At 42.0% G+C, this 12930-nt stretch overlaps 1 protein-coding gene across 1 annotated transcript in view; it reads left to right on the top strand.

Annotated features, from left to right (window-relative positions):
• Positions 1-7541: 7541 nt before the first annotated feature.
• Positions 7542-12930, top strand: part of LOC132003703 (collagen alpha-1(I) chain-like) — an 11674-nt gene continuing 6285 nt past the window's right edge. The window contains exon 1 of the mRNA XM_059379437.1: positions 7542-7561. Coding sequence (XP_059235420.1) covers positions 7542-7561 — 20 coding nt within the window. The remainder of the gene's footprint in view (positions 7562-12930) is intronic.

Genomic DNA, 12930 nt, shown 5'->3' with positions numbered 1-12930 from the left:
GCTGTGTCTAGGAAGAGCCGTTCGCTGTGGCCTGTGTCCGGTCTTCCGCACTCGCGCCCGCACCCGCGCTCGCGCCCGCACCCGCACCCGCACTCGCGCCCGCGCCCGCACCCGCACCCGCACCCGCACCCGCGCCCGCACTCGCACTCGCACCCGCACTCGCACCCGCACCCGCACTCTCTCACCGTCCCTTCAGCGACGACAGTCTGGAGGCTGTCGGAAACGACGGGCTTCGTGAGAAGGGACTCCATTAATCTGATTTTTGCCTCAGTTTATCTTTGCTTCCTGGTGCTTTCTTTGCCCATTTGTGTCCGCCAGAGCGTCTTAGCTACGAGAAGTCCCTGAGGCAGACGTCGTCTGCTGTTGGGGGAGTGAGCAGCTGTCCAGCCACGTGACGCCCAGATCACCAGATGTGCTGCTTTCACCCCGACTGCGCGTCGTCTGTGCTGCCTTGCTGAACACGGCCTCTTCTGTAAACCTCCACGAGGGCTAGCCGTCGGTGGGGAAGTTGTCCACCTTCCTGACGACGGAGCAGCAATCTGACAATCTGACTAGGCTTTGGAACATGACAAGGCCTCCCTTCTCCAGACTGCTCTGCCTAATCCTGCCCAACCACACATTTTCAGGTTTTACTTACAGAAGGGTGCAAAGACAAGCATGCTACTGGAAACTTTTTCTCTCTTTTTAGTTGCTTAGCAGCAAAACGTTAGCTAGGCTTCTTTGAATTAAGAGATCCTAATTCTGTTTTACTAGGTAAAATCTTAGGTCCCAGCCGCTACTTACTGAGTCAAACTGTCCTATCAGCAAAGTCCATCTAGTAATTCTTGCACATCAAAGTTTGGGTAGCACTGCTCTAGCTTAGATGTCCACACCACTAGATGAGTAGCCATTTTTCTGGCCAGGAAATCCCCATTTTTATATAATCAGTTGTAAAAGCTGGTCTCTAACCCCTCAGAATTTCCCTACAAATATGCAGAGGAAGTCATCCAGGTCCTTTTCCTGGTGCATTGTCCACTCTGTGTCCCATGTACCCAGCTTAAATATGCCTTGCTATAGAACTTTAAAAGGGCCTAGGTGATTGCATATATTCTGTTTTCTGAGCACCAATCCTTAACCTGCATTTATTCCACATGTTGCTAGTGTTCTGTGACAAAATTATTCTAGGGTCATTGTGTGTGTTTCCTAGTCTAGACCCAGAATCAGCCCTTGTTCCTTTAGTTCCTTTTAGGAAGGATATTTACAGATAACAATCTGAGTGCTAAGGATGTTCATTGCTACTGTCTTGGTCATTTTGGGACCTTTTCATCGGACAGAGCTAAAGAATACATATTTTAAGGATAAAATAAGCCACGAGTTCATTCTGATACTTCAAATTCCAATATAGGTGATGTTACTTAACTTTTTCTGTATCACATCTGCATCTTCTTACTTCCACATCCAGAATCCTGGTTCACAAGTATAGATGAGAGTATGGAGCAAAATATTCCAAAATTATTCATTTCACTCATCCTGTGTTGTACACACAATTTAAATACTACCATCCCCAATGTGATTGCTGAAGAATTCAACATTTTCCTACAAATACTCTGCCATTTCCTCTCTTCTCTACCTGTATCGTGAGCACGTTCAGCTGTGACAAACTACACTTTCTTCCTCCTAATCCTCATCTGGTCTTGTTTCATAAGCAGTACATATTTAATGCTCACCGCCGGCTCTGATACTGAGATCTCTCAGTCATTTTAGTTGGCTAAAGCTAGTTCTTTAATAGAGTTGTCAGTAAGAACTCCTGGAAAACATAATTTTAAATGTTCTTGAGTGTTGGAAACATCTGTGCCTTTTATGTTTGGAAATCAGTTTTGTTAGATATAATAATCCCTGACTCACTTTTCTTGAGAGCCTGAAGTGTGGTGCTCCATGTTCTTAGGACCTAAAGCATTGCTGAAAACTACCTTGTGAGAGTCTAATTTTCTTTTCCTTATAGGTTACATTGTCTTTTTGCCTAGATACCTCCCAATTTTTTTCCCTTTAACATCAAGAAATTTTACTAGACCACATGCTGGTATTGGTCATTCTTAGGTATAGAGCGTGCTCTTTCAATAGACCGTTTCCGTTTTTTTCAATAATATCTTTACCGGGGCGCCTGGGTGGCTCAGTGGTTTGGGCTGCTGCCTTCAGCTCGGGTCATGATCTCAGGGTCCTGGGATCGAGCCCCGCATCGGGCTCCCTGCTCCGCAGGAAGCCTGCTTCCCTCTCTCTCTCTCTCTCTCTCTCTCTCTGCCTGCCTCTCTGCCTACTTGTGATCTCTGTCTGTCAAATAAATAAATAAAATCTTTAAATAATAATAATATCTTTACCATTTTTGTTCTTGCTCTATTCCTTTGGTTTCTTTCCTCAGAAACTACTATTGTCTTTGTGTTAGATCTTCTTTATCTTAGTATTAGTCACCTTCCCTCAAAATCTTTTTATTTGTTTTTCACATCTTTAATTTAATTTTCAGTCATTTTCTCTTAAGGCATTATCTGACACTTTTATTTACTCCTAGTCTCCTTCTTGTTGAGTCTTCATTCCTAAAATGATGTTTTTATTTCTAATTCCTACCTGAGTTCTGCCACACATTCTGGATGTTTCTGTTTCTTATTATTTTTCTCTGTCATGTCCTGTATCATTTTCTTTTCAATTTAATGAGTGTGAAAAGTGTATCAGGGCTCATCTTCTTTTCAATTTAACTGGTGATTACCTTTCCTTTACTGACATTCAGTATCACTTTTCCTTTAAGAATATGTGAGGACAGGGACGCCTGGGTGGCTCAGTTGGTTGGACGACTGCTTTCGGCTCAGGTCATGATCCCGGGGTCCCAGGATCGAGTCCTACATCGGGCTCCCAGCTCCACGGGGAGTCTGCTTTTCCCTCTGACCTTCTCCTCGCTCATGCTTTCTCTCACTGTCTCTCTCTCAAATAAATAAATAAAATCTTTAAAAAAAAAAAAGAAAAGAAAAAAAAAGATTATGTAAGGACAAGTTTCAGCCCTTTCCTCGCTTCTGGACACTTTAGTCCCCCATTGCCTCTGTATCATACCTCAATAAATGAGACTCAGAATATTTTCACTTACATCCTTCACTTGGATTTGAGACCTGGAGGATATACTGATGTCTGCCCCCTCCATCCTTGGCTCGCTGAGATAGGTTGGTATTTGCTTTTCCTTTGCAGTATGTCTCTTTTATTTAGGAACCCTTCAGTTGACACTTGGGCTGTAGTTCCCAGTTTTGTTGCCGTTATTCACTTGCTATATAAATTCAGACTAAACTAATTCATCATAAATTCCCCTTCTCTTCTTGTTTCCTGTGTTGACACGAGGTCTTTCTTCTGAGTGTCTCGTTATTGGTAGTGCTCAAGCTTAAGTGACGCCTCAGAGGCTGTGCACGGGTAGCGTGTTGGTGAATCTGCGCATATTCACAAATCTCTTCCCATCATCTTGGTGGTTGAATGGGGTTTACGCTGAGCTGCCGTCTCTTTCCCCCTCGGTGACCTATAAAATGTTACTCCACAGGATTTCAAATGAGGAGTCCAGTGCCTGTGATTTCTCTCACTCTCTGCCCTCCCTCCTACCTTCCATCCTTCTACCCTCCCCGTCTTTTCTTCATTCTCTCTCTTCATTCTCTTTGAGAGACTGAATGTACAAGACCACATGTAAAAACAAAACTGACCAACAGTCTTTAGCAGCTAGTCCACTCCCCATCTGCAGCAGCCATCCCAGAAAGCCTAAGGACTCCTGTGGTTATCAGCCCCCAAATGGCCAGCACTTGGTCAGTCACAGACAGCTTCCCTCATTTTTGCCCTAACCAGGAAAGCCAAATACTAAAGCCGTCCCCCAATCCCCCCATTCCCCGCCCCCCGCCCTAGGCCAGCAACCAATTACATAGGCTACCCCACTTCTGGGTGGCCACAGACAGCTTCCCTGTGCCAGCAACCTCCACTCGGGGCATACCTGAGTTCCCTTTCTCCACTATAAAGCTTTCCATTCCTCTGCCTGTCTCCGAGTATCTGTCGGACATAAATGACGACGGCCCAAATCCCTGGCTGTAGAAAAGCTCTAAGTAAATAGCCTTTGCTTGTCCTTATTTGGCTTTATTTCGGCACCTTTCTTCTCCTCTCCCTCTCCTCCTCCTCCTCCTGCTCCCCTCTTTCTCCTCACGCTTCCTCTCCCCCCCCATAGTCCTCTGTGTTCTTGTTTTTCTTCTTTCTGTAAGTAACTTGTTCTTCCATAGGAACGTCCTTAAAGATCTCTTTCTAGGAATTTCCCTCACATATGCCTGGGTGTGTCTTTTCCCATGGATACTACCTGGAACTCCGTGACCCCTTGGACTTGCAGATGGAGGTCTGTCTTTAGGTCAGGGAAATTTTCTATTACTTGTTTAATTATTACTTCTCTTTTAGATGTTCCTTTCTCTCCTTGGAGAACTCCAGCAGTCATATGTCAAGTCTTTTGGATATATCTTCAAAATGATGTGCCTCTTTCTTCCTTCCCTTTTTAAAGATTTTATTTATTTACTTGAGAGAGAGCAAGAGCACAGAGGGAGAGGGAGACGCAGACTCTCTGCTGAGCAAGGAGCCTGACACGGGACTCGATCCTAGGACCCTGGGATCATGACCTGAGCTGAGGCAGCTGCCCATCCAGCTGAGCCACCCCAGCACCCTCTATGTGCCCTTTTCATTGTAATTTCTCACTTTATATTGTCTTGCTCTGTGTTTTGAGATACTGTTTCCACTTTTCAGGCCACTTAGCAGGATTCAATCTTTCTCTTTCAATGTTTCATCAGTGTTGTGTTTTTAAAATCATGATTTCCATTTGTTTACTTGTGTGAAAATCTTATACCTGTTTTATTTATGATAGCTTCAAATGAATACAAACCAATGTCCATTATAAGGAAAGGGAATGGAGACACTGTGGTATATGTATTCAATGGAATACTACTCAGCATTAAAAAGGAAAAAACCTGCAGATATCTGCAAGAATATGAATGAATCTCAAAATATTATACTGAGTGAAAGATATCAGACATTAAAAAATACATATAATAAGATTCTACATACCTGAAGTTCAAAGTCAAACAAAACTAATCTATGGAGACAGAATATCAGATATTACTTAGGGAGGGGAAAATGCAGAAGGTTGGTAATTTACTAGGAAGTACCAAGAGGTGATGAAAATACTCTGTATGTTTATAGAGGTATGAGTTATAAGAATGGTATGCCACTCTTTATCAAGTTTCATTATACTGTATACTTAAGATCTGTGCATTTTATTGAATGTAAAATCTCAATTTAAAGAGGGAATAAAGGGGCGCCTGGGTGGCTCAGTGGGATGAGCCTCTGCCTTCAGCTCGGGTCATGATCTCAGGGTCCTGGGATCGAGCCCCGCATCAGGCTCTCTGCTCAGCAGGGAGCTTGCTTCCCCTCTCTCTGCCTGCCTCTCTGCCTACTTGTGATCTCTGTCAAATAAATAAATAAAATATTTTTTAAAAAATAAAAAAGGGATTAAAATGCTTTTTGGTCAGTAGTCTTGTGTGCACATTGAATTTAGTCATCTTAAGGGCTTTTATTTATGTATTTTTATATATTTATTTATGGTTTAATAAGTCTTCTGTCTTCTCTAACAGTGTCAAAAGCTGGTGCCCTGTCACCTTCAAATGAAGAGAAGTTTCAGTGTAACTGTTCTGCTTCCTTAAAGCTCCTCTTTGTCTGGATGACCAGCAAGTCCTTTTATTTTTTTCTTGACAATTTATCTCATTATATTTTTAATTGAAGTATAATTAACATGCCGGGGGCGCCTGGGTGGCTCAGTGGATTAAGCCGCTGCCTTCGGCTCAGGTCATGATCTCAGGGTCCTGGGATCGAGTCCCGCATCGGGCTCTCTGCTCAGCGGGGAGCCTGCTTCCTCCTCTCTCTCTCTCTCTCTCTGCCTACTTGTCATCTCTCTCTGTCAAATAAATAAATAAAATCTTAAAAAAAAATAATTAACATGCCGTTGTATTAGGTTCAAGTGTACAATATAGTGATTCAACAATTCTGCACATTACTCAGTGCTGATCATGGTAAGTGTACTTTTAAACTCCATCAACTATTTCACCCATCCTACGACCACCTGCCCTGTAGCAACCATGAGGTTGTCCTCTGTATTTAAGTCTTTAGTTTGTCTCTTTTTTCTTTATTTGTTTTGTTTCTTAAATTCCACATATGAAGTCATATGCTATTTATGTCTCTCTGTCTGACTGCTTTCAATTAGCATTGTAGGGGTGCCTAGGTGGCTCAGTTGGTTGGACGACTGCCTTCAGCTCAGGTCAGGATCCTGGAGTCCCAGGATCAAGTCCCGCATCAGGCTTCCAGCTCCATGGGGAGTCTGCTTCTCCCTCTGACCTTCTCCTCGCTCATGCCTCTCTCACTGTTTCTCTCAAATAAATAAATAAATAAATAAATAAAATCTTAAAAAAAAAAAAAGTTCAATTAGCATTATACCCTCTAGGTCCATTCATGTTGTTGCAAATGGCAAGATCTCATTCTTTTTTATGGCTGAGTAAGATGGATAGATAGATATAGATAGATAAATAGATATCTTACTAGGTAGATCTTACTAGATAGATATGTTACTACATAGGAAGATATTCCACATCTTTATCCATTTCTCTATCAGTGAACACTTGGGCTTCCATATGTTATCTATTTCAAGTAATGCTGCAATAAACATAGAAATAAATTTATCTTTTTGAATTAGTATTTTTGTTTTCTTTGGGTAAATACCAAGTAATGGAATTACTAGAGCATATGGTAATTATATTTTTTAATTTTTTGAGGAACATCCATACTATTTTCCACAGAGACTACAACAAGTTGCATTCCCATTAACAGTGCATGAGGATTCCTTTTTCTCCACATCCTCACGAACACTTGATATTTTTTAATCTTTTTTATTTTAGCCATCTTGACAGATATAAGGTGGTGTCTCACTGTGCTTTTGATTTGCATTTTCCCGATGATTAGCGATGATGTGCATCTTTTCATGTGTCTGTTGGCCATTTGTGTGTCTCAGAACGTCTTCTTAAGAACAGTGCCAGGATGGGGCGCCTGGGTGGCTCAGTGGGTTAGGCCGCTGCCTTCGGCTCAGGTCATGATCTCAGGGTCCTGGGATCGAGTCCCGCATCGGGCTCTCTGCTCAGCAGGGAGCCTGCTTCTCCCTCTGACTCTGCCTGCCTCTCTGCCTGCCTCTCTGCCTGCTTGTGATCCCTGTCTGTCAAATGAATAAATAAAATCTTAAAAAAAAAAAAAAAAAAGAACAGTGCCAGGGCAGGTATTCTCCCACTAGAAGGACCATGGCTCTTTTCAGGCTATACTCTGTCCATTATCCAATATGTTCTGATGATCTTCCCTTTCTCTCTATCTCTAGACCCACTATAACCTGAGGCTTCATTCACATCCTCTAGTGCCCACTCTGTCTGCTCATTCCAAACCATTCATGTTTCAATTTGGTTCATATAGTTAAATTGGAAATGGGAGAGAAGGGTGAAAGGTATGTGATAGTCTGATTGATTTTGATAAACGAGCTGGTACCCCAAACTGTGCCTTGTATTTAGTAAGCAATCAAATATTTGTTACACTGAGTAAAGAACACACTTGAGTAGTTCTACTTGAGTAGAACATACTTAAGTAGACCTACTTAATCCCAACATCATTGAATGTGATGTTTCCATCTAAATTTCCCTTCTCGGGCGCCTGCGTGGCTCAGTTGGTTAAGCCGCTGCCTTCAGCTCAGGTCATGATCTCTCTCTGCTCAGCAGGGAGCCTGCTTCCCTTCCTCTCTATCTGCCTGCCTCTGTCTACTTGTGTTCTCTGTCTGTCAAATAAATAAATAAAATCTTTAAAAAATAAATAAATTTCCCTTCTCTGGAGATGGCACTAAAATCAGGAACATAAAACCCAAAGGTTGGGTAGAAACTAATGTTAGTGAGGTAGAGAAGATGGTCCAACTCTGCCGCTAACTAGGAACACCCAGAAGCAAACAGTGAAATCTGGGTTGTAAAGCAAGAGCTCTGAGACCTAGAAAGACAATGAAGGGATGGGTTAAGAGAGTAAGTAGAGGACGCCTGGGTGGCTCAGTTGGTTAAGCCGCTGCCTTCGGCTCAGGTCATGATCCCAGAGTCCTGGGATTGAGTCCCACATCGGGTTCTCTGCTCAGCAGGGAGCCTGCTTCCTCCTCTCTCTCTGCCTGCCTTTCTGCCTACATGTAATCTCTCTGTCAAATAAATAAATAAATAATCTTTAAAAAAAAGAGAGAGTAAGTAGAGGGATGCCTGGATGACTCATTTGGTTAAGTGTCTGCCTTCGGCTCAGGTCATAATCCCAGAGTCCTGGGATCAAGTCCTGTGTTGGGCTCCTTGCTCAGCAGGGAGTCTGCTTTTCCCTCTGCAGTTCCTCCTGCTTGTGCTCTTTCTCTCCCTCTGACAAATAAATAAAATCTTTATATAAAAAAAGAATAAGTAGAAGGTCTATCTTGGGTAAAAAGTATTGAGCACTGTGGTCCAACAATAGATACCCCCAGGGCCTCTTAACAAAATAATACCTGAAGGCCGAAAAGAGCACTGTTTCCACCATCACAACAATAAGCTAGACAAGCTACAAAATCATAGCTTTTATTGAGCTGATCAGAAAGCTGAGGTCACAGGACAACTGACTAGCCTGAATCCAAGGAAAGACAAGCTGCTTGTAAACACAGTTGAGAGGCAAGCACGGAGTCATCTGTGGCACAGCATGTGAAGGAAGATGAAGCAGCCATTCAAACAGCAAAGAATTCTGCTAAATGTTTAAATGAATTGCTGAAGATTGTGTATGGCTTTGCATGCTCATGGAACCCCATGGAAACCACAACGATAAGGGGAATTCTTACCTACTCGCTGGCTCTTCTCCAGGGAAGGTGTTTTGTAATTAAAAGGGAAAACAAAGCTTTCCCTGGTTCCTAGTCTCTCTAGAGGCAGAAGTCGTCGTCTTCTGTTACGTGGAAGATGAGCACATTCCTTCAAACACATTAAAGTCTGGGTCCAGGTCCAAATGAGCAAGGCCGAGAGAGGGAAGCACTTCCCTCTCTGAGCCATTCTTTCAAGTTCCCATATCCTCTCTGAAGATGTGCCTTTTTCAGGATGGCTGACACTGGGAATACTTCCTTCAAGGGTAAAGCCTCCTAACTACAGGGATGGTTACACCCCTAGCAAGACAAATCCCCTCTTATCTACAGGGAATGTGTTCTAATCCCTCTCGTTGGATGGCTGAAACCGTAGATAGTAGCAAACCTTCTACATTCTATGCTTTTTCCTGTACAGACAAACCTATGATAAAGTTTAATTTATAAATTAGTCACAGTAAGAGATTAACAGCAATAACTAATAATAAAAGAGAACAATTATAGCAATGTACTATGATATATATGAAGTTGTATGAATGTGGTCACTCAGGATATCGCACTGCACTCCCCTTGGGATGATGAGAGATGGTAAAATGCCTACATAACGTGATAAAGTGAGGTGAGTGACACAGACATTGGAATTTAGTGTTAGGCTTAAGCTACTACTGCTGACTTTCTGATGGCATGTTAGGGAGGATCTGCTTCTGGACCAGAGCTGACTGCAGGTAACTAAAAACAGAAAGTGGGGCATCCGGGTGGCTCATTCGGTTAAGCATCTGCTTTGGCTCGGGTCATGATCCCACGGTCCTGGGATCGACTCCAGAATTGGGCTCCCTTCTCTGCTCCCTCTGCTTCTGCCTGCCACTCTGTCTGCTTGTGCCCTCTCTCTCTCTCTGACAAATAAATACATAAAATCTTTTTTAAATTAAAAAAATAATAATAAAACCTCAGAAAAAAAACAGATGGGCGGTGGGGGGAGAGACACTGTAGATCAGAGCGTTATAGAGAACCCTCCACTTCTTTTTTTGTTTAAAGATTTATTTATTTTAGAGAGCACATGGGCATGTGAACTTGTGCAAACAGAGGAAGGGGACTGAGGCAGAAGGAGATAATTTTTGAGTAGACTCCCTGTAGAGCGCAGTGCCTGACAATAGGCTCCGTCTCACAACCCTGAGACCACAACCTGGACCGAAATCAAATTAGATCCTTAACAGACTGAACCATGCAGGCGCTCCTACTTCTATCCTTTAATTACAAAAACAACTATTATAGAGGCAAATAAATCTTGTTGCCAGAGGAAAAGTAACTGAACCCTGACTACCACCAGCAGATGATTTTAGTGGTTGATTTTAATTTTTAGGTGGTTTGACATTATTTAGGATATGTTGAAAGTGACACTGATCTATATTCCCTTATTAGAAACCACTGAATATCAGTGTAGTTTGGAATTGAGGATAAATAATTTAAAAAACCTTTTTTTTAAAAGATTTTATTTATTTATTTGACATAGAGAAATCACAAGTAGATGGAGAGGCAGGAAGAGAGAGAGAGAGGGAAGCAGGCTCTCCGCTGAGCAGAGAGCCCGATGCGGGACTCGATCCCAGGACTCTGAGATCATGACCTGAGCCGAAGGCAGCGGCTTAACCCACTGAGCCACCCAGGCGCCCTAAAAAACTTTTTTCTTAAAAAAATTTTTTTTTCTTTTAAAACCAACTTTAGGGGCGCCTGGGTGGCTCACTGGGTTAAAGCCTCTGCTTTCAGCTCAGGTCATGATCCTAGCATCCAGGGATCGAGCCTTGCATGGGGCTCTCTGCTCAGCAGAGAGCCTGCTTCCCCCTCTCTGCCTGCCTCTCTGCCTACTTGGGATCTCTGCCAAATAAATAAATATTTTTAAAAAACCAACTTTAATGAAGTATAATTGACATATAACAAAACACATCCACTTTAAGAATACCCTGTGAGTTTAGGCAATTGCATGCCCTCATGCCCCACAATCAAAGTCAAAAGTATCCCATCACTCTAGAAAGTTCCTTTCAACCCCTTCGGCCATAATCAAGTCCCATAATCAAACACATCGAATTTCTGCACTGTATGTAAGGATATTCACACTAAATGGTGTAAAGAATATTGATACTTTATGTCATATTGGGCCAAGTTTGACTGCTGCGTTTGTTATAAGCTTCATGAAACCCTTTAGTTTTCAAAAATTTTGGATTTTGAAACTGTTGATAAGGGATAATAGATCTGTGATAATTACGCGTATAGATGCATAAATTGGTTTCTTGTATAGAGACATCTGGACTTAAGATAAATGGACTATCTATGGTTAATCTTTTGGCTACTAAGCTATTCTAAGAAAATTTTATTAACTACTTCATAGTTAGTACCTAACAGTATATCTGGAATATAATAGGTACTCCATAATACATTCCATTTTGTCTACTGACAATCCCACCCAACTCATACTTTATACTACTATCTCATTTAACTAAAAACAGTTTTTTAATTTTTTTTAAAAGGTTTTATTTATCTATTTGGCAGAGATCACAAGTAGGCAGAGAGGCAGGCAGAGGTGGAGGAGGGAGCAGGCTCCCCACTGAGGAGAGAGCCCGATGCGGGGCTTGATTCCAGAGCCCCGAGACCATGACCCAAGCCGAGGGCAGTGGCCCAACCCAATGAGCCACCCAGGTGCCCACATTTTGAAAAAATCTTAAGTAGTCTCCATCCCAGCATGGGGCTTGAACTCACAACCCTGAGATTAAGAGTCATGTGCTCTATCGACTGAGCCAGACAGGTGCCCCTATACCGCTATCTTTTCATTTTTTGTACTGATGTTTTCCTCAGAGACCTCCTTTATTTACTTAGAAAGCTCTAATTTTCTACCTGTTCATTTTCTGTCATTTCCTCTAGACCTGTGCTATCCAATATATAGTCATCAGCAACACACAGCTATTTAAATGTTATTAAAGATAATTAAATAAAATGAAAAAGTCAATTTCTTAGCTGCAGTAGCTACATTTCAGATGTCTGCTACATCTGATAGTGTGAATATAGAACAGTTCCACCACTGGGGGAAGTTCCATTGGCCAGAGCCACCTCATCTTGCTTGCCACTTTATTCCCAGTACCTTCCACAGTGCTTGGGATCCACTAGATAATCAACAAATACTTGCTGAGTTAATGTTTTCAGTTTATCTGTAAAAGCCTTCAGGCAAATATAAAGCAAAGATTCTTTTTTGAATTAGAAATGTTTGAATAGCATTTACTCTTAGGAGCTAAAATGCCTTTTTTTTTAAAGTTTAGAATCTTTATTTTTGTTATTATTAACATATAATGTATTATTTGTTTCAGGGATACAGGTCTGTGATTCCTCAGTCTTACACAATATACAATGCTCACCATAGCACATACCCTCTCCAGTGTCCATCACCCAGCCACCCCATCCCTCTCCCACCCCCAGCAACACTCAGTTTGTTTCCTGAGATTAAGAGACTTTTATGGTTTGTTTCCCTCTCTGGTTCATCTTGTTTCATTTTTTCCTCTTTTCCCTAGGATCCTCTGCCTTGTTTCCTAAACTCCTCCTATGTGAGACTGTATAATTGTCTTTCTCTGATTGACTTATTTTGCTTAGCATAATATCTAGTTCCACCACTTTGTTGAGAATGGCAAAATTTCATTTTTTGATGGCCGAGTAATATTCCATTGTGTGTGTGTGTGTGTGTGTGTGTGTGTATATATATATACCGTATCTTCTTTATCCATTCATCTGTTGATGGACATCTAGGTTTCATCTGTTGATGGACATCTAGGTTCTTTCCATAGTTTGGCTATTGTAGACATTGCTGCTATAAACATTCGGGTGCATGTGCCCCTTCAGATCACTACGTTTGTATCTTTGGTTTAAATACTCAGTAGTGTGATTGCTGGGTCATAGGGTAGTTCTATTTTCAACTTTTTGAGGAACCTCCATGCTGTCTTCCAGAG

Source organism: Mustela nigripes, chromosome 1 (assembly GCF_022355385.1).
Source record: "Mustela nigripes isolate SB6536 chromosome 1, MUSNIG.SB6536, whole genome shotgun sequence".
Classification (NCBI taxonomy): domain Eukaryota; kingdom Metazoa; phylum Chordata; class Mammalia; order Carnivora; family Mustelidae; genus Mustela; species Mustela nigripes.
The sequence above is the reverse complement of the archived record's forward strand: the minus strand, read 5'-3'. Positions and strand labels throughout refer to the sequence as shown.